The sequence below is a fragment of the Dendropsophus ebraccatus genome, chromosome 8 (assembly GCF_027789765.1).
Source record: "Dendropsophus ebraccatus isolate aDenEbr1 chromosome 8, aDenEbr1.pat, whole genome shotgun sequence".
Classification (NCBI taxonomy): Eukaryota; Metazoa; Chordata; class Amphibia; order Anura; family Hylidae; genus Dendropsophus; species Dendropsophus ebraccatus.
Genome location: NC_091461.1, coordinates 119,027,531 through 119,050,814, shown reverse-complemented (window position 1 = coordinate 119,050,814; position 23,284 = coordinate 119,027,531). Strand labels below are relative to the sequence as shown.

The window sequence follows — 23,284 nt, the reverse complement described above, 5'->3', positions numbered from 1 at the left end:
TGTCCCCCATCGTATACGCTCCGGCCGGGATCCCATACGGGGCCGCAAATAACTGACATGTCAGTTTTCTGCGACCGGAATTCAGTGAATTTCTGGCCGCAGAAAGACCTGTCAGTTCACACAGTGAAGCGAACGGCTACGGATCATCTGGCCGGTACTTAAGTACATTTGACTGATTCTTTTCATACTGCAATGAAATGCATTGAAGTCAATATATTAAAGAAAGTGTGTTGAACAACGGCCGTTGTTTTGAGTGCCAATTAACGGCTGTTGTTCAACGCATTGGGGGACATTTATTAAGTTCGACATTTTTTACGCCGGACTTAAAAATGTCCCCGCATCTCCGGCGCTACGGGGATTTATGTAGAGGCGTTATGCCTCTACATAAATCCCGCGCGCGTCGGTGCGCACGGCAGAAAACCTACGCCACCTAATGTGCAACCAGTGGCCATAGCAGGTAGGCATTGTGCTAGAACTTCTATGGCTATGGCCTATGGCTGTATTCAGGACTCCCTAGGGTGGGATCCAACTTCTTCAGCCACTGGTATTCAAATGCTGCACGCCCGTATTCGGATGGTCCTGAGCATTCTATAATTATGCTCATCTCAGTGGTATTAATGTGGGTGGATTGTACGCTGGGGGCCTAGAGCCCCCCGTCTTATGCTGCAGATGTCTTCGCTGGATAACCTATGGAAAGCTGCGTAATCTTCCGGCTTCCTATAGAATATAAATAATGTTGTAGCTGTATGATCAGTCATAACATGGGACAGCTGAAAGGCCCTTTATTGTCTGCTGATCCGCCAGCATGGCACTCCTCATTACAGTCCAGATGATCCTAAGTTATCATGAGTCTGCGCTCCGCCCGCTAACGCCAATCTTCATTAGGGTAACAGCATCGCTACATAAATACAGAGGGTCAAGGCCGAATGAGGAGCTAACTGGGTCTATAGTCTGGGAACTGTTAATAATGTTGGGGGTGCAAACCAAAAACTCCAGATACCCCGATAATACTCCGGCAAAAAAAATTCAAATAACTACTTTCAGAAAGTTATATAGATTTGTAATTTATTTCTATTTGAAAATGTCCAGTTTTCCAGTACTTATCAGCTGCTGTATATCATGCAGGAAGTGGTGTATTCTCTCCAATCTGACACAGTGCTCTCTGCTGCCACTACTGTCCATGTCAGCAACTATTCAGAGCAGTTCCTGACATGGACAGAGGTGGCAGCAGAGAGCACTGTATCAGATGTTTAAACAGATTAGATGAGGAGGCAGTACTATCTGTACCTACGTAATTTATGGAAAAAAATGAGGCAGTACTATCTTTATCTACATCATTTACAGAAAGAGATAAGGAGGCAGCACTATCTTTATCTACATCATTTATGGAAAGAGATGAGGAGGCAGTACTATCTGTATCTACATAATTTACTGAAAGAGATGAGGAGGCAGTACTATCTGTATCTACATAATTTACAGAGAGAGATGAGGAGGCAGTACAATCTGTATCTACATAATTTACTGAAAGAGATGAGGAGGCAGTACTATCTGTATCTACATAATTTACAGAGAGAGATGAGGAGGCAGTACTATCTGTACCTACATCATTTACAAAGAGAGATGAGGAGGCAGTACAATCTGTATCTACATAATTTACAGAGAGAGATGAGGAGGCAGTACTATCTGTACCTACATAATTTACAGAAAGAGATGAGGAGGCAGCACTATCTGTAACTACATCATTTACAGAGAGAGATGAGGAGGCAGTACTATCTGTACCTACATCATTTACAGAGAGAGATGAGGAGGCAGTACTATCTGTACCTACATAATTTACAGAAAGAGATGAGGAGGCAGCACTATCTGTAACTACATCATTTACAGAGAGAGATGAGGAGGCAGTACTATCTGTACCTACATCATTTACAGAGAGAGATGAGGAGGCAGTACAATCTGTATCTACATCATTTACAGAGAGAGATGAGGAGGCAGCACTATCTGTAACTACATCATTTACAGAAAGAGATGAGGAGGCAGTACTATCTGTAACTACATCATTTACAAAGAGAGATGAGGAGGCAGTACTATCTGTAACTACATCATTTACAAAGAGAGATGAGGAGGCAGCACTATCTGTACCTACATCATTTACAGAGAGAGATGAGGAGGCAGCACTATCTTTATTCACATACTTTATAGAAAGGGATGAGGAGGCAGCACTATCTGTATCTACATTTTAGGCAATATTACTTACTGCTCCATCAAGTAAGACAATTACTAAAATAATTTTTTTTATAAATGGATTATAGGAAAAGGAAACCGAAACACAACCAAATGCTGGTAAGACCTATCTTATCTCCATTCCACACTCCCTCTTACCTGTTTAGGTACAACCTGCAGCCACATATAATGAATACCTTGCAATGTATGGCAGCTGTGGCCGCTCCGGTATCTGAAGGGTTAAGGGGATACTATTTTCCTGTGTTTTAAGACTTTTAAACAAACCCTGCAGTTTGATGTGACCTCGAATGTCATGTTTAATCTCAGGTAGAAGTTACTTAACGCGAGCTGCTAGAGCGGTCAGGACAGTGTATAGGCGGGATAGTGACGGCCCTTGTGTTAGTGGGAGCTGGGAGCTCCGTGTTATTGCTAAATTCAATTAGCCACTGAATTGCTATAAAACAGATTTTACAGGCACACAGAGCACTTTATAACGTCCCCTCTGTTTGACTCTCTGGAACTTTTCTTTTTTTTTTTTTCGCTTCCCTTTAAAATTGTTTGAATTTCCAAATGATTAAATTTTGTGTAAATACGCTAAGGACGAGGCTTATCAGCGTCTGACAAAAATCATAGACCCCCGAATCCTCTGAATCCCGAGGGGGAGGGCAATGGGTAACACTCCAGCTGTAGAGGAGCTGCACGTTCTAGCACGACTTCCAGATAGAGTTATCAAGGCTTAAAGGCGTTCACATCGATGTACTGCGCCCTGGACATATTGATATATATATTTTTTTAAATAGACAAAGACATGCCTAGGAAGTAGAGATGAGAAAATCAAATTTTGAGTTTCTTAAATATTGGGCATATTAAAAACATAGCTGCAGATCCTAGGAGACCTCTGAGTGTTGTCCGGTGTGGGATTGGGGTACATAGGGCCCCTCCAGTGGAACTGATCCTGGGGGCCACCAGTGAAGAACCAGTAAGAAGCAACCTGCTGACCCAGTTCCATCCCGGACTGTTCAAAACTCCATTGAAAAAAACAAGGGTATGCTGGGAGTTGTAGTTTCAGAAAGGACAACACTTAGAATTGTCTGTTCATAACAAAAATAAAGCTAACATTAACATATCATCACACTGTTTCTGACTAAACCATAGACCAACATTACCAATAATACTAGAATACAAATATTATCACCTTACCTTAACCCCATAGTGACTAATACCACCTTACCATTACAAAAATCCAGTATACCAGTAATACCAGCAACAAGGCCAACAGTAAAAATATCATCACTATGCCTTGACCATGACCCAAGGCCCAAACCCCCATAACATTACTAAATAAAGTTCACATTCCCATATTTGCCATATAGAGGTTGATAACAATGGTGCACAGGCTCTGCGCATCATTTAAGTGATTACAGTGCAGTTACATGCAGTGACTCACAGATGACATCTTTAATAAGTAAAACCCAGGTGACGTGTTCAGGCCCTTTCAATTCTGCCAGATTTATTCTGATTGTGATGGCTGATTCTAACACACTAGACCACAACACAAGTAACATCCTTCGATTCGGAGCGCACATGTGACACGCTTCATCTTATGACGAGTTCCACATCCAGTATCAGTAGTAATAAATGTATAAATTATATAACCCTGCCATTGTATAGAGAAACGGAGTGTTTTATAAGGAATATCATGTGCATGTGGATGCCATTTGGATAGGGAGTGTCCCGGTTTGCAGTCAGCGTAGCGTGCCACACCAAATTCATCAATCATCTGTAAGCCAGAGGCACATTGGAGGAGATATGTAAAAAATAATGCAAGGTAATATTGGAAACCAGCTGGAATCTGCTTATACTATTATTGTTACATCTCTTACTATGTATTGGCAGAATGATCAGTAAATCAGAGGAACCTTACGGCACAAATCAAAGTGCAACCTTCCTATGTGGACATTTTTATTTTTTTATTGTATTTTTTCTTATGTTCTTATTTATTTTTATTATTGTTATTTATTTTTTTTTGGGGGGGGGGGGGGGGGGGGCACAGTAGGAGTACCAACATTCATCCACAACTACTCAAAAGTGCTTTTTCGGACTAGTGATATCTCTGTGTGACACAGAAAGAAACCATCTGACATCCAGTATAGTACAGCAATGGGTCTGCTCAGTCTGATAGTGTCCAGTATAGTACAGCAGTATCAGAGGGTCTGCTCAGTCTGATAGTGTCCAGTATAGTACAGCAGTATCAGAGGGTCTGCTCAGTCTGATAGCGTCCAGTATAGTACAGCAATGGGTCTGCTCAGTCTGATAGTGTCCAGTATAGTACAGCAATGGGTCTGCTCAGTCTGATAGTGTCCAGTATACAGCTAGTACAGCTAATACAGCGGCCTGGGAGTCTTAGATGCAGCCATACATGCTCCCCCTGCTCTTCCGTTGTGTTTCCATCACTCTCTGACGGTCTCAGGTGGAATTACTCAATAGGAGACACCTGAAAATAATTCTGAAATCTCCCATTGACTTTAATGGGACTCATTACTCAACTGAGCTTTTCAGTATTCAAAAATATTCAACACAAGTATCCAGCATTGGAGCACTCTAGTGCTCGCTCATCTCTAGTGCAGAAAATATCTGACAGCTTCCCGCAGACAGTATCTGACAGCTTCCCGCAGACAGTATCTGACAGCTTCCCACAGACAGTGTCTGACAGCTTCCCGTTTGAGGGTCCTATTCCACCAGATGAGCAACGATGTAAACGAGTGCCGATCTGCTAGATCGGTGCTCGTTTACTAGGCCTATTCCACGACCCCAATGATCGTGAAACAAGGGCTGCAGGAACATCAATACCGATGTCCTTGCAGCCCTTGCTTCATACATTACCTGTCCGGGCGCAGGTCTTCTTCTCCCGATCCCGTGAGCCGCAGCAGCTTCGGAGCGGGGCTGTCTGAACTGACAGACGGCTCAGCCAATCACTAGCTGTGGTGGTCCCAGACAGTGATTGGCTTAGAGGTCTGTCAATTAAGACAGCCCAGTTCCGAAGCCGATGCTGCCGCGCGGGAGCGGGAGAAGAAGACCTGGGGCCCGGACAGGTAATGTATGGTTCTGCTGAAATTGTCGGTCGTAGCGCACCGATATTCAACCATAGCGATGCGCTGATGGCGAACGACGATTTTAGGTCTGAACCTAAATAAACGATCAGCCGATGACACAATCATCGGCTGATAATTCTCTCTATTCCACGGAGCGAAAATCGGCCGAATCTGGCTAAATTGGGCCGAATGGTGCCGATTTGGCCGATTTACCTTTGCTGAAGTGTAAATAAAAGTGATTTTTTTTTCTATAAACGATGAAATTACTGAAGTATGCCCCCCATCCGGATATCTGTAATTATGTATATTTAAAGCCGCTTTTTTTTGTAGGAAAAAAATTATTTGGTTAAAAAAAATAATAATTGTCTTGTTAATTGTCTTGTTAAGTGGAAAGGTAAAGGAATGCAATTATTTCCCAGAAACCACTTAAGAAGTGAAGACTGTTCGTCCATTCGTGGAGTCTATTCCCTACAAATCATCATCAGAAATGGATTCCAATTTGTTTTATTAGTTCTCGAAATTAATTTCTATGGAGCCCAGATGTTGTGAGGGATTCCTGAGCGTCTCTCATTTATTAGGGAATATATCATTGGCTGCTCAGAGACAGATTTCCCTTCAGTGCAAAGAAGAAAGGATGGAAACTTTTCCAGCCTGAATGGTAAATGTATTATATGACCTGAAGTCCCGGGGACGCACCCCCCCCACCCCCATTCCCGGCCCTATGAAACGCTAGGGATCTTTTTTAATAATTGTATTTTTTATGGGCCAGAATAGGAATAGAGGAATATTCATGTGAATGGAGTATGTCTGCCTGCCAGGATGTTAAGTGTCTGTGAAGACCGAGCTCCTTACGTTGTGTCTGACGTCTTGTATGTCTGGTGCGCTTGATTGATGATATATTTCTGAGCGGAGACTGGTCCACCTGCTAATGCGGAAGAAGGCGCTTCCTTCCTACCATTCGTTGTTAACCCTTAAAGTTTGCTACTGTAGGTGAGGATAGATAGATAGATAGATAGATAGATAGATAGATAGATAGATAGATAAAAGTGTCCACTCTCACCTTTCTATGGATTTAGTCAAGACCACTCCTTTCTCTTACTAATTCGTAAGATTACTACATTATGTGCTAGCAAACCCCCATCGATAGACTGCGGGACCTGTCACAACCACTGGGGGGCCTACCATAGATATATGTAGGGCAAACAACTGACAACAGTATCAAAAAATCTATTATTTGTTCAGAGTTGCTCATCTCAGAATATGTGATTACTAGAGGAAAGGGAAGGATGGACACATTTGTACATAGATTTTACCAATGAAATAAACCATATAAATGGGAGCAGGTCTGGGGAATCCATGGATAATAGATATTTGTGCTGCAATTGGACAAGGTTCTGAAAGCGATTTTCTTCTGGATGAGCAATAACTCGTCTCTTCTAGTGATGACAAGCGATTGATTAGGGTAATATTCTCTGCCCCCAATCTGGAGGATAATTAGTGCTGCACGTGTTCAAGGCCGAGTTTTTTTTTTTTTTTTTTTTTAACCTTCTCGGATCCTTTCATCTTTTACAGAACAGATTTCCCGTTTCAGCACATAGTTAAACTTCAAGTTCACTTTCCAGACTTAACTATTATTAAGTTGATTGGACAGATGTCCATGTGATAGGAGCAAATTAGATGGATGCTCCTCATGGCTGAGTGATGAAGAGGATCCTTTAAAAAAGACTTTATATTGCCACCAATGCACACAACCTTCAGCTTCCCCTTCAGACGTTGGAGGTGCCCTTACACATACAGTCAATGAGATGAGTAAATGAATATTTTATGTGTTTTTCTCTAGATTTTCGAATGTTCTGATTCTCCTTGAGGAGATACAGCTTTTATAGCTCCTAAGGCAATGCATTCTGGGTTAGAATATGCAAAAGGACTAAAATTTGGTCTCTAGTGACACCTATAGGCGACACTAGGAAACTGTTTTCTTCTTTCAGGAGGAGAGTAATTTCTCTTATTTTTTTTCCCATTGTCCTAATGACTAGCTAAATACCCCATAAGGAAGAGCAGTACCTACCAAGAGCTAGCTTCCCTGTTGTGTTTATTGGTGTATTGGAGTGTTTTGTTTTTGTTTTTTTGGGGTGAGGGGGCTTTTTTTTTAAGAGGTGGTGACCCTAAAAGCAGCAAGTCCATGTCAGGAACTGTCCAGAGCAGGAGAGGTTTTCTATAGGGATTTGCTGCTGCTCTGGACAGTTCCTGACATGGACAGAGGTGCACTGTGTCAGACTGGAAAGAATACACCATTTCCTGCAGGACATACAGCAGCTGATAAGTACAGGAAGATTGGAGATTTTTATATAGACCTAAATCAACTTTCTGACACCAGATGATTTGAAATTTATTTAAAATGATTATTTAATGATTTAAAAATATAATTTCACAGTAGTACCCCTTTAACAAGGAATAGGACGGAGAGAAGCTATGTATGTACCAGCCAGGCCACTGCTTTTAGAGCAGAGCGGGGGTTGGTAACTTAAGCAACGAGCTATCAACAATCAAACAATCAAAATTAGAGAAAGAGCAGCATATCAGGAGAATGAGGCAAGTAGGTTAAATGAATGTATCTACAAATATATATATATATATATATATATATCTTGATGAGCTCTACAAGTATAACTATGTTAGGGGGAGTGCCCCTTTAAGGGATTAACCATTGACTCACATAAAGGATAAGATTTAGCAGGTCAGTATAGTGAGAATGTAATGTCTGTTCCTATATTTGTATAGTCTCTTGCAGACCCTCTAAGGGTACTATTACACCAACAGATCTGACGACAGATTATCTGCCAAAGATTTGAAGCCAAACCCAGGAGTGGATTTGAAAAGAGGAGAAATCCAGTCTTTCCTTTATGACCTGATCTCTGTTTATAGTCTGTTCCTGGGTTTGGCTTCAAATCTTTGGCAGATAATCTGTCGTCAGATCTGTTTGTGTAATAGTACCCTAAGTCTCCATCCCTGGAGCGGTCTCACTCCGGCAGCTGTTTTGGCCCCTGGACCATGTTACCGGCACAGTATGCCAGGATGACTATCTCCCAAGCTAAATAAGCCGCCGAGTCCTTCCTTCCACCGCACGTTGCGTCTTCTCAGTAATATTACCATTTAAAAGCTGCGGTCGCATTAATTCCAGACTGAGGGTAAATACAGCCGTGGGTCGCTCCCTCGGTGGGAAAACAGAATATTCCAGGTCCGGCCCCACTATACGGGGCGCTGGGAATCCATCCATTACCAGCAATATTCCCAGAATGAGGAGAAGGCAATAACATCAGCCCCATCAGCCCGTCCTGCCCCCAAATTAGAACAAAGTCTTTAGGGAATTCATGGAGCTTAGCGGAGACCTTGCATGAGTACGCTATAGACGGGGCTCATTGCCATATGTTACATGTGTGCGCCGCCTTCTCTCTTGTGGTTTACTCATTATTTGTTCTTTATTTGGACTCAACATTTTTTCAAGTTGAAATTTTCAATGTTAAGATTTTACCCTAAATTTCTGTGTGGAATCTGAGGGGAACCTCTGCTTTTGCAAGCTAAAAGCGATATGCAATATAAGCAGATAGAACAACTGCCCTCATATGGAGTCTTAAAGGGGTTGTTCACCTACATAACATTTCTGTCAAATCAACTGGTGACGGAAAGTGTGAAAGATTTGTAATTTACTTCTGTTAAAAAAAAATCTTGAGTCTTCCAGTACTTATCAGCTGCTGTTTGTCCTGCAGGAAGTGATGTATTCTGCTGCTTTCTGCTACCACCTCTGTCCATGTCAGGAAGTGTCCAGAGCAGTAGGAAATCCCCATAGAAAACCTCTCCTGCTCACCACTTCCTGCAGGACATACAGCAGCTGAAGGACATTATATTCTTTCATAGAAGTAAATTAGAAATCTCTCGCACTTTCTGGAACCAGTTTATTTGAAAGAAGTAAAAAAAAAAAATGGTAAACAACCCCTTTAATAAATCTATATTATGTCATAATTATTAATATTCCACCACAATTACATTATTGATCCTCTACTGAACCTCAGTTACATCCAGTACTTATCAGCTGCTGTATGTCCTGGAGGAAGTGGCGTATTCCTGTCTGACACTGCTCTCTGCTGCCACCTCTGTCCATGTCAGGAACTGTCCAGAGCAGGAGAGGTTTTCTATGGGGATTTGCTGCTGCTCTGGACATTTCCTGACATGGACTGAGGTGGCAGCAGAGAGCACTGTGTCAGACTGGAGAGAATACAACACTTTCTGCAGGACATACAGCAGCTGATAAGTACTGGAAGACTAGAGTATTTTTTTTTTATATAATTCATTTACAAATATACAAACTTACTGACACCAATTAATTTGAAAAAAAGTTTATTTATTTTAACCTGAGAAGTATATTAACAGGCATTGAATCTTAAAAGCCGATGCCGTGCAGTAAGGGCTCCGCTGTCGACGCTTCTCGTGTGTGATAGAACAATAGCCAGGCATACTGTAAATAGTCAGATAATGGTCATTGTCACAGACGTGGTGTCAGCTCTTAAGCAGATCTCGTAGGCCGAGAAGCCTTGCTGGACTCTGGAAATGAGTCCGCCATGGTTTCCTAAGACTGCCGTCACGCCCCCCCCTCAGTCTCTTATAATTACGTCTTTTGTCACCTTGGGAGAAATTATAATAAATTGAGGAGAATTGGTCTGTTTAGGTTACTACATGCTAATTACACTCCAAGGGGAGAGGGTCTGGTTGAAGGGTCTTTGATGTGGGAATTGTGGCCCGCACCTCCTGCTTGATTCATGTTCCCCCTTACAAGTGCTTGGCAGCTGAAAGTACTCAGGAATTTCGTTACTTTGAAGTGAATCAGAGAAGTCCCGATGAGAAGCCATAAAGGGAATGTCGGGATTGTTCTTATTGCCTCATTCATGTCCATGGCAACTGAAATGAAACCGGGAGCAAACATTTAGGTCTTGTCAGAAGAGGGTTCAGCCCGCCGCCCACACACGTACTTCACAACTCAAGGGCTTGAAGATGTCATCCCGCATAGCCAGGCATGCTGGTGCTGAAACAGAGAAGCCACTCAACCATGGAACCTCGTCTCCGCCATTGCCAAGGGCTTTCCTACAAGTCAATCAATTCACCTTTTCGAGGCATTGATGCGAAGACTCCAGATGATCCTTTCAGATATGAATATTTACAGTATTTTCTGTGTGCAGAACCGGCTCATATTATCATGACTCATAGCACCTTCCATTCTTTAGATACGTTCCAATTAGAAAATTTAAAGGGGTATTCCACTCAAACATAACTTATGATATGTTGCTGCCCATGGTGAGACTAACAATTCCTTCCATACTTGTCATTATCTATTCATTCTCCTTCCCCCAGTTCTTAGCTGCTGCTTTCTGCTGAAGACACAAAAATCTGTGTGTGAGCTTTTCTCTCTGATTCCCCCTCCTCCCCCCTCCCTTTTGAGACGGCTAATGTAAACAAATCCCTGGCAGGCTGTATCTGCAACATTGTAGCTTCTTTGTAATGGGTTAAGGATTAATCACAGTGAGTTCATTAGTAACTTGACCTCGTAATAACTCTCCCAGCATTACAAAGAAGCTACAGTGTTGAAGATAAAGCCAGCCAGGGACTTGTTTACATCAGCTGACTTATAAGGGAGGGGGAGAAAAGCTCAGACACAGATTTTTGTGTCTTCACAACCCCACTGTCACAGGACCAATCCCAAAGGGACCCCCCAAAACCCAACAGGAACCGCTGGCGGAGAAAGCTGCCACCAAGCAACACAAGTGTGAACATGGTCTTATCACTCACCATTGCTCCTGCATGTAGAATGGGAAAGATAGGAAGTACTAGTCATGTGTGCACAGGTGCCTCCTGCTGATTGCGGTCATGTGGTCTGATCATTGAAAAAATTGTTTGTCATCAGCAAACACGAACAATTAGCGTCATGTTCGTGCGAATATACAAGCATTTACAAATATGTTCGCTCCTCACTAGTCCTGGACATGGGTTCTATATACCCCCTGGATGCGGAGGTGGTGAAGCCTTTGGGAGATCAACTGGTGTCAAAAAGTTATACAGACTTGTATTTTACTATTTAAAAAATATCCTGTCTTCCAGTACTTATCAGCTGCTATATGTCCTGCAGAAAGTGGTGTATTCTCTCCAGCATGACACAGTGCTCTCTGCTGCCACCTCTGTCCATGTCAGGAACTGTCCAGAGTAGGAGATGTTTCTATGGGGATTTGCTGCTGCTGCTCTGGGAAGTTCCTGAGATGGACAGAGGTGGCAGCAGAGAGCATTGTGTCAAACTGGAGAGAATACACCGCTTCCTGCAGCACATACAGCAGCTAATAAGTATGTGAAAACTTGATATTGTTAAATAAATCTATATATCTATACAATTCTATATAACTTTCTGAAACCAGAGTTAACTTCTTTAATTACTTGTTTAATAGGTAATACCAAGATGTGTTTTCTATACGGGACGACCCATTAGAAGTTTTTTTTCTTTTTCTACTGTACTTTTCTACTGTTATTCCTTTTTTTGCACTAGTCCAGGCTTGGTGGAAATTCCTGTTATTAATGATCTGTGTCAGATGTCAGACGGCAAACATACTTTATTCTACATTTCACACAGATGTAAAAGAAATTGCTCTTATTTTGTGACTAAATTTTACAGAAACAAAAGCTACTGTGTGAAGGACCTGTGACTAGTCGGGGGCATGAACTGCTCTTCAGGGACACCACAGACCTCTCTTCTTTATTGGCCTTTGTATTTGTCTCTGTGAATAAAAAGAGTTTATTATATGGACATATTTCTGTCATAAGACTTTCTAGACCAGTAATGGGAAACCCTTAGCCCTCCAGCTCTTGCTAAACCACAATTCCCATCAGTTTTGCAAAAGCCAAAAAGCCGAGGGTTCCTCATCCTTGTTGTAAACTATGAGAGTTCAGCTGGTGATATAACCTCTTTGACATCCATAGGATGTGACTAGGGATGAGCGAACCGAACCGTAACGAACCAGATTTTTGCAAAGTTCATAACGAATCTGGTTAAAACAACAATAACAAATAAAATCACAGAATAGACCAGGATACAAGGGATTATTACTCCTATAATCCCTTCTATCCTGGTTTTCTGTGAATATCAAGATGTGTGAGGTCACCCCTGTTAGGGTGAGACCTTAAGTTAGTCTCCTCAGATATACCTGGAAGACTACACACTATCCTAATTGCCACCCATCCCCCCACACACTACCCATTCTGGCTGAACCCAATCCCCAATCCCAATACCCCACCTGACATAGGTGGATGGGGCTTGAGTGTAGACCCTGAAGCTTTGACAAAGCTGGAATCAATAATACAGGTGTCACAAGACAACAGCATAGAGGATCAGGCATAAAAGACAGCTCCGATAAAACATTGCCACTAACAGCGGTCCCTGACTGGAGAATGAGATGGACTACCAGGTCCCAGGGCCACAGGAGCTATAGTTGTGAGTATGGATAAAGAATGGGATGAATGAAAAATGGGATATACATAAAGCTGTAGCGGGATCCACAGAGTAGTCAGCTCTGATAAAACATTGCCTCTAACAAGGGTCCCTTACTAGAGAAAGAGATGGACTACCAGGTCCTAAGGCCACAGGAACTATAGTTGGGAGTATGGATGAAGAATGGGATATACATGAAGGCTGTAGTGGGATCCAAAGAGTAGCTAGGGTGCAATATGCCTTGAGGGCAGCCAAAATGCCAGTTCTGCCAACAACAGTTTTTTTTAAGATTCTGTGTCTCTGAATAAGAACCACAAATCTTAGCTCCTCAACATGAGGTTTCGAGACCCAATTTTATTGATGGCTTATCCTCAGAGGTCATCAATATTAAATTAGTGGTCATGATGGGTTATCACATCTCAGCCTTAATTTACTTCAGTGGAAACCCCAGGGTTGTCCACTGATGGACCACATTAGCCCTGCTGGATCTGTGCTCTTTTAAAGAACCATAATGTTGGTCCATTGCTCCACTGATTTGTTACCTTGACATAATGGAGACCAGTTCTGGATGAGAATATGGACAACTGAATACAATAGTCTCACCAGTAGGACAAATGCTGGCCTATGAAGTTAAGACATGTGGCTGTCAAAGTAAGGAATTCTCACTTTTATGACCAGTGTTCAAAGGTTAATATGTTTAACCCACATGTTACCAGGGGAGTCAAAAAGGCAAGGACTAGACCCCTAAGGTCAAAAGACGAAACAGCTTATCTGTGGATACTGTCGATAGAGGAGGCCCCACATCTTCCGTGGGGCCCATGAACATCAACCCACCTTTGAACTCAAAAATGAGTAAACTATGAAACCTTTCAATGACATTGGTGACCCACCTCCCAACCTACCCAGTCATTTGTTGAGACTGAAGCTCAATACTTTGCGTCCCGTAGACACTTGGCTGTTGGGATGTTTGTGGATCTCCGCACATAGACCCAGTTTTCCGTCAGGAATCAGCCTTTCATTTCACACACTCGTAATGATTTTTTTCCTCTTCTTCTTTTTGATGTTTTTGAGCTAATTGCCCGCAATGAAAAGTGTTTTGTTTCCTGCCTAGACTTGGCCGTGAGAAGCCTCTCTTCCAAGTGCCAGAGGGCTTATATAACTCCCAGGGATGGTCAGCCAAAATACATGAAATTTTGGAATTACTTCTATTTTTTATTTTTTTTTCAATTCTTTGAAGGTCCCTTTTTTTTAACCTTCGGCAAAGTCAGCCAGAAATCTAACAAATATGTGACATCAGCTAAAAATTATTTCCCAAGGTTTTTTTATTATTATTTTTGTAATGATGTGACTGTTACTTTTTGAAATATTGAATTAGATAAGAACCAAATTATTCCTCCATTTATCAACCTGTCTGTGTTTCTTTGGCAGGAAAATGTGTTTTCCTTTCCATTTTATTAAGTAGCAAAAATTTCTGGAATTGCATTAGTCTAATAATGAACAGTTTTATTTTCTTAATGGAAATGTATACTAGCTGGTGGCGGTGGTATGGAGGGGGGGGGGTTATTTCTTATTGTAGCACCATCATATGCTATAATTAAGATTGTCTTCCCCATGTGTCTGTCCACATCTCATATGCACATTAGAAACAAAAACCTTTTGATATGTGTTTTGGGTAGGGATGGTCCGAACCAAGTTCGGTTCGGATTCGTACGAACCTGAACGCTCGGCAATGATTCCCGCTGTCTGCCCTCTCCGTGGAGAGGGTGGATACAGCGGGAGGACCGCCTGGAAAACTGGGATACAGCCATAGCCATAGGCTGTATCCCAGTTTTCCAGACGGTCCTCCCGCTGAGTTGCCTAACTATTCGGGTTCAGCAGTGTTCTCCGAACCCCAATACTTGGCATTTGACTCCAGATGTCTGGAGAAGGTAGCTGGCTATGGTTGTATCCATGTTTTTCAGGACTTCCTAGGGTGGCATCTAACTTCTCCACATGCTGAAAGTCAAATGTTGAGCATTTGGGTTCGGAGAACCATGACGAACGTGAACAGTTTGTCAATTCCGCCCAACACCACCTATAATAACGCTTTAAGGATAGACAAAATCCACACAGATGTTCTTGTGGTTGGTTCAGTTGGGTTCGCATTTGTCATCAATTGGGAGAAGTAGAATAGTAGACACCTCAGGTGGTGGCTTGTCCCCCTTGTCAGGATTGGACATGATGGATTTTCCTCAATCAGCTCATTCACGTTATATGGTGGACTGGTCACATTAAAATTGGCAGAACGGTTGGCACCTTTACTTTGGCGACCAGCTATCTCAACCAACCCCTCTGTACTCGGGCCTCTTCTCCATCTACACCTCTGGCCTGGGACATATCATAGAGTCCCACGGCTTCAGCTACCACCTTTACGCCGATGACACTAAGATCTACCTCTCTGGACCGGATGTCACCTCTTTGCTATCCAGGATTCCAGAGTGTCTGTCGGCCATATCCTCAATCTTCTCCTCCCGCTTTCTAAAACTCAACATGGACAAAACAGAACTTATCATCTTTCCCCCATCTCGCTCCACCCCGCCACAATGGCTGCACTCTGTCCCCTGTCCGCTGCCTTGGGGTCACCTTTGACTCTGCCCTGTCCTTTAAACCACATATTCAGGCCCTGACCACCTCCTGCCGCCTTCACCTCAAAAACATTTCCAGAATCCGCTCTTTCCTCACCCCTGACTCCACCAAACTATTGGTACATGCTCTCATTATCTCCCGCTTGGACTACTTAAAGCGTAACTGTCATGTTTTTTTTTTTATTGCAGAAGTCAGTAGTATAAGCGATTTTAAGAAACTCTGTAATAGGTTTCATCAGCCAAAAAAGCCTCCTTCTGTACTCAAGAAGCAATCTCCCAGCCTCCCCCCCTGACTTCTTATCTGTGCATTATCAGGCAAACACGTCTTCATTACAGAGAAGCCAGTGAAGACGGGCTCTGCTCTCTCCATTGTAAGCCTATGAAGGGGGGAGGGGCCGAGGGAGATGAGGGAGCAGGAAGAGGTGACATGAAGGTCAGCTGTTTGTAGACTCTCTGGGCACCTAAAACGCTAAATTCAAGTGTCAGAAAGGTCAGTGCTTATCTATGAACTTACTGAGAGAAGATTGCAGGGTGTTGTGCTGTGCAGGACTGCTCCGTGCTCAGTCACTCCTAACAGCCCCTCCCCTCTCCATAACCACATAATGGACACAGAAATCCTGCTGCTTCTGCAGTGAGGGGGGAGGCTGGGAGATTGCTTTTTCAGTACAGAAGAAAACTCTTTTGGTTTATAAAACCTATTACAAAGTTTCTTAAAATCACTTGAACTGTTGATATTTAATGTTTTCAGAAAAATGACCCTGAAATGACAGTTACGCTTTAACATCCTCCTCTCTGGCCTTCCAGCTAACTCCCTTGATCCCCTCCAGTCTATCCTTAACACTGCTGCCCGACTAATCCACCTTTCCCCTCACTTTGCCTCAGCCTCTCCCCTCTGCCAATCCCTCCACTGGCTCCCCATTGCCCAACGTATTCACTTTAAACTGTTGACCATGACGTACAAGGCCATCCACAACCTGTCCCCTCCGTACATCTCTGACCTGATATCCCACTACCGTCTCTCACGCAACCGTCGATCCTCCAGTGACCTCCGTCTGCGCTCCTCCCTTGTTCGTACCTCGCACAACCGCCTCCAAGGCTTTGCCCGAGCCTCCCCCATACTCTGGAACTCGCTACCCCAACACATCCGGCTCTCATCCACCATCATGTCCTTCAAAAGTGACCTGAAAACCCATCTCTTAAAACTAGGCTACAACCTACAATAACTCTGCATCACACTTGAATGGCTGCACTTTACCTCCTGTTTCTCCCCCTATACCCTATAGATTGTGAGCCCTCGCGGGCAGGGTCCTCTTCCCCCATGTACCAGTCTGTCTTTTGCCGTCACGTAATGTCTTCTGATCTTGTATTGTTCCTGCCTGTTGCCTATCTATTGTATAGCGCTCTGGAATTAAGGGTGCTTTATAAATAAATAATAATAATAATAATAAATAATAATATATGTGAACGTTCAACTTGGCCAAATGTTCATATGTTCTAACTGAAGAGGGGTGGGGTGGTGTAAGCCACTGACAGACAGTTCTGGAACTGACTTATTTCCCAGAAACCAAAAGGATCAAACTGTTTAAATCCAATATTCCCAATCCTTCTCTCATCTGGCATTATCTGTCGAGGGAGAATTGGGAGGCTTCCATGAGCCTCAATTCGAAAAATATTTGTACACATGGGGGAGATTTATCAAACATGGTGTGAAGTGAAACTGGCTCTGTTGCCCCTAGCAACCAATCAGATTCCACCTTTCATTTTCTAAAGAGCCTGTGAGGAATGAAAGGTGGAATCTGATTGGTTTCCGGGGGCAACTGAGCCAGTTTCACTTTACACCATGTTTGATAAATCTCCCCCATGGAGTCTAATAGAGCCGGTATGGCACTGTAGTGAGGCGGTAAATCTCCTGTGAGTCTTGGTGGATAGAACCATAGGCTATATCCGTGTTTTTCAGGACTCCCTAGGGCTGCATCCAATTCTTCAAACACGTAATCAAATGCCGAACGATCAGCCTGGAACATGCTCGAGTTGCGTTCATCTCTATTCCTCTCCCGATGGTAGGTATCTATGGACTGATAAAATTGTTCATCTCACTAGAGCGGCTTACCCAATACTAATATCAGCTTTACTCGATTATTTTTATAGAAAATATTTGGTTTACCCTACGTTGCCATATTTCATATTGCACGTCTGCGTTGGGTTTAATTTTTCAAAAGAAATTACTATAAATGTAAAATTCCCCTTAAACTTATTTCAGGGTAACATGAATAGTCCACATTTAGCAGAGTCTCCCTTTCCTTAAGTGTAGGAACCAAATCCTTATGTAAACTGTGTTTAACAAAAAGCTTGTTTTAATAGCTGAGGATACTGAAACGCAGAAGAGCCCTTATAGGAAAATGTTGTGTATGCAGCCGACCATTTACCGCTTCCTTACTTTCCTTTCCACTAATATTTATATAAGAATGCGGAGGATTTCTGCAGAATGTTGAGCTTGGAGCCGGCACAACGGTGTAATATTGAGTTATTATCAGGCGTGTTTTGAAGAACCGCCGGTAATGATGTATCATTCCTGCAAATTCTCAACATCCAGTTAATGTGTTTGTTGCCATATATGACGTATTTCTTGCATCACATAGAAGCGTCAGCACATTTACTTCTCTTGAATGGTTAAAGGAGAAGTCCGGCCATTTTGAAAATTCGGCAACTGGCAGGAGCGGGGAGGAATTTGATAAGTAACTTATCTCTCCCAGTGTCTGCGGTGAGCGGCAGAACCGACCTCGGGACCCCCGCTGGACTCCGCGGTGTACACGTCACGACCTAACAGATGGACTGGCAGGACACCACTCCAGTCACTGAATGGCTAAGCTGGGACAGGCATTTCCCCATGAGTCGTGACGTCATCACAGCTCGGGGGGAAATGCCTTCTGTTGGAGGTCCCGAGGCCAATTCTGTTGCATACCACGGGCATGGGGAGAGGAAAGTGCATACCCATTATCAACCCCCCCCCGACCCCTTATGGTTGCCGGATTTTAAAAACGCACGGACTTCTCCTTTAAAATATGCTTTATCCCTAAGTATAGATGTGAGGCATTGTCAATGGTGAAGACCCTTTAAGTAGTGTTGAGCGGATCTGTCAAAATGTTCAGGTTCGGCAAAGTTATCTGAACCTGGACGATCGCCGTTTGTTTCCAGGGCCTGTATCCATGTTTTCCAGGATTCCCAAGGTGGCATCCAACTTCTACAACTGCGGGAAATCAAACGCGAACATTCAGGTTCGGATAACATTGCTGAACCCAGACAACACTACCTTTAAGGGTTTATTTTGAAAATCTAGCTTTCATTCTAAGTTCCTGCCTTTACTTAATCTGTGCATACATTTACGATATCTGTTCTTGCTGGCAGATTGCAAAGACTGCGTTTTTGCAATCTGTTTTATGCAAAAAAAAGGTTGAAAAATGGATGAAAAAAATGGCTACATTGATACTTATCCCTTCCTCGAAGTCTCGGTCTCGGACGCCGTCCCGCTGCCGAGAAATGCCTGTTGGAAGACGTGTGCACGCTCACCAGAGATGAGTCCTACGCCCATAGAGAATGACTGCTCCAGAGGGGGATAAGTATAAAGGGCTCCACCAGGAGGTCAGGTGGGCTTTATCCCGGCAGCCGGCGTGACAGGTCCCTTTAACTTCTGCTTACCAGAATGATATCATAGATGTTGTAAAAAAAAATGTCCTTTAAATGTGTATTTTATTGGTTATTCGCCTCTCTGTTATAAAGTACACCACACATGCTCGTATCATATGTCCAGGGCACACACTCGCACAGGTATATGCAGTAAACAATCCTCTATGCAGAGACAAGACTTTGATCATATTGCATTTGATTCTAGTGACCTAATCTGAAACAGATCACTCCGGTAATATTAGGGGATTTTTTCAATTCTGAATTTGAGTTTATGACTTGAAAAGACCTTCAAAAATACCATCCACTTCACTGATCAAGGAAAGTCCGTGCACAAAGGGATTAAGATGATAAGAGTCAAATCTTAAAAACCAAATGGGATCTGTGTAACAGGAGGAATGAAAGTCCCACATCTGGTCGAGTTACGTGAAGCGTGCTAACGTTTTGGTGCCAGATATCGCAGGGCAACTTCAGGGGTCTTGTAAAGTCCATGTGTTACGAGGGGCACCTACACAACCTTAATAGCTGATTATTATGTATATTCTACAGAGTACGGGGAATGTTCAGAACGACTATCCATTAACTCTCAACACTTTCCGCTATCAGTTCTATCCGTGAGAAAACGAGAAGGGACTCCAGTGTGACCTGGTATTCTTTCGTTGGCACAAGATTGCTGAGAGTCTGCCAAGCCGCCCTCTGATAAAACATGTAACACTTTCACAGGGCTGTTTCTTTTCAACAGGGACTCTTTTTTTAGAAAAGCCATCAGATTTTTTTTTTTTTTTTCATACCGTTCCTCTTGTGACGGACAATGTGAAACTTGGCTCCCAGGAATGTCAGATGGATAAAGAAACAATTCTGGAGTAACTGACCAAGATATGGCAGCGAAGGCTAAAATCGCATTTTCTTCCTACACATCAAAAATAGCCATTGACTTGACAATTACAGATAGTCCGTGGTGATCCAGAGACACTGAATCCTCTCTCAGAAAACTTAGCCTAACATTACCCATAGGATTAATGGGAGAGGGAATAATTTTGTGATTATAAGAACATACCATTCACTAGAGAAGAGCAAACCGAACTTTATTAACTTTGAGAGACTTGTTCTGAACTTTGCCAAAAATTCACTACCGAACCAAACTTTTTGCAAAGTTCGAGAGTTTGTAAAGATGGCGGACGGACATTTAATGCACAAAAAAAAAGATAGGCTCATCTGTCCGCGCTCCCCTGGTGTCCTACGGGTCTGCAGTGTCCCCTGCTGATTATAGCCGCCTCAAGCCCATTCCACCAATCACTGACTGACAGACAGCTCTGAGACAGGACAGCGCAGAGGTTAGTGATTGACTTTCACTTTCGAGACAATCACTGACCGCAGTGTTGTCCTGTCACGGTCATTGATTGGCTGAATGGGCTTTTGGAGGCTTTTTGGACATCGGAAAAGTAGTACACTGGGGGAGTGTGGACAGGTGAGTAGAGAAGAGTGAACTTTGTGAATCATTTAGCTGTTTCAGTGCATTTCGTTTGAGGTTTGGGTCAGACGAACCTGAATTTTTCTTCAAAGTTCAGCGAACCTGCCAAACCAAACTTTAAAAAAGTTTGCTCATCTCTAGCATTCACCCATGGACATCTGTAGAGGGGGACTGCAATTATCCAAGCCATCTGCTCTAAGCCATATAGTACTGTGGGACCTTCAGATGTCTATAGAGAAAACTCAACCACTAATTAGAAGAGAGCAACTAATGATAGGAAAATTAAAACATAGACCCGCCCAGAGGTGAAACCCATGCTGTCCGTTATGCAATATAACAGGTTGGAATAATCATTTAAGGAGGTGAAGGTTGATTTTCTATACACACCTGATTTTGAAAGCGTTACCAGCCGTCTTTATGGGGCCACATGCACGTGATTACTTGTTCGTGAACCTCCCCCTACCCTGAGGTGTGCATGTGTGTGCTAGTGCGTGCGCCACAGCTGTTCCTTGCACATTAGCAGCACATTCCCATGGCAGGAGACACGGTGACCTCGCTTTTGCCTGAGTTTTCACCATCTGTCACAATAAATTAGGATAATAGTATTGGCTCTTTTATGTTTTATTATGTGGACGACAATGAAGGGAATGTACCCGGAGCCTGGAGCAGTGAGAAAGCCGTCCAACAAGTCAACACGTACCGCAGAGTTATTAATAAGCTATAGCCAGAAATCCTAAGGTAACCTGTAAAGGGAGGCTGGCGTATTATCAGCAAGTAAGGAGACACTATAATGTGGTCATAGAAGGGAAATTATTTTAGCTGATCCTAATTGTGATTTGGACATCTATTGTTTTAGAGTAAGGCTTTGTGCTTGTGTTAGAGCCAAATGCAGGAAGCTATACATAGGGACATTGTGTACCACCATATGGTGCTCAATTAGGTTCTCTACATAGAGAGATATTCCCCCCTAGAAGCAAGACATATAAAAGTACAGTAAGGTCCCATGCACCTCTATCGGAACCCATTTGTAACTCCATACAATGCAGTCTTAATACAGCCATGGGTATGAGGCCAACCTCAGAACCCCCGGTGGAAGGTATTTTCCCCCGAGTTTTGATGACTTGGGGAAAATGCCTGTGTCAGCTGATGGACGGACTGCTCAGCCAATCAGTGACTGGAGTGGCGTCTCGCCTTAGTCACTGACTGGCTGACGCATGCAGTGCCAGAGATCCTGGTGACCCTGACTTTTTTGAAAAAAAAACGCCAGAGGCCTGACTTCTTTAAGGTCGCTTATCATACCTGTCCACACTACCTCATTGTCCTCCTACAGGTCTCTTGTGTCTCCAGCCACCACCAGCCCCTTCAGCCAATTACTGACTGAGATAGGATATTGCAGCGGCCAGTGATTGGCTAAGTGGGATGGAGGCAGCGGAAGACGCCGGAGACCTGTAGAAGAACACCGGGGGAGCACGGACAGGTGAGCATACCTTTATTTCGTTTTTTAAGTGTATTATATTGTGCAGATGCCATATTTACAAATTTGTTACGAACTTTGCAAAAAGTTCAGTTCAGTATCGAACCAATTTTTTTTTTTGCAAAGTTCGTTATGAATCTTGGTTCGTAAGATTTGGTTCACTCTTCTCTAGTGGTGTTTAACCTGTGGCTCTTAAGCTGTTTGAAAACTACGACTCCCACCATTCCCTGACAATCTGTATGAAGACCGAGGGATTCAAGACCACTAATGTTGTGTGTGTGTCTATATATATATAAATATATATATATATATATACACATACATATATATATATATATATATATATATATTTATTATATATTATATATGATAATCAATGGACAGGCATTACATTTTGCTGTGAGTTTTACAATGCATTTCTTCCATTTATTTTGTATTTTCACTTAGAGATGAACGAACCGTCGGACTTTTGGTCCGACGGCATCTTCACTCCATTGTGATGGCTGCGATCCCGGGTGCATAGTTGTGATCCCAGGAATCTGCGGCCGGGATCTTCCAGGGAATTCCAGATCTATTCCCTGGAAATACCAGGAAATGTATCTGGAATTCCCTGGAAATCCTGGCCGCAGATTCCCGGGATCACAACTATGCACCCGGGATCGCAGCCATCACAATGGAGCCAACTGCTTTCGGACAAAAAGTCTGAAAGATTCGCTCATCTTTAATTTTCACCCTCTTGTGTATTTACATGCATAGACGTTACTTTCTCTTATTATGCTGAGCGTTTCCAGTAGGTGGCATACTATCTCGCATTATATATTAATAGCATTTTTCCTTTGTTTTTAGGTCATTTTCTGGGAAATAATACCGTAATTGATGTCCTGAGACAAGGAGGATATGAGGTTGAACACACGCCTGCAGGACAAAGCTTAATAAAGTAAGATAATTCTGGATATTGCACCTTGTTATTGCTTTATTGTGCATTTTATGGCTGTGTGAATTGTGGATTTTTTATACACCTATCTGTATGTTTTGGAGGAAACCCAGGCAAACACAGGGAGTACATACAAACTCCTTGCAGATGTGTCCTTGGTGGGATGTGAACTCAGGCCCCCAGCGCTGCAAGGCAACTGAACCACAATGCTGCCCATACATTGCCATTTGCAAAATCTCTTTAACAATGTACAGAGACAAGTCAAA

The 23,284-nt window shown here is 42.9% G+C and overlaps 1 protein-coding gene across 1 annotated transcript in view; it reads left to right on the top strand.

Moving 5' to 3' along the window:
* TRABD2B (TraB domain containing 2B) overlaps nt 1–23,284 on the top strand; it is a 192,080-nt gene that overhangs the window by 106,687 nt on the left and 62,109 nt on the right. Inside the window, exon 5 of the mRNA XM_069979484.1 lies at nt 22,931–23,021. Within this exon, the coding sequence (XP_069835585.1) occupies nt 22,931–23,021 (91 nt within the window). The remainder of the gene's footprint in view (nt 1–22,930; nt 23,022–23,284) is intronic.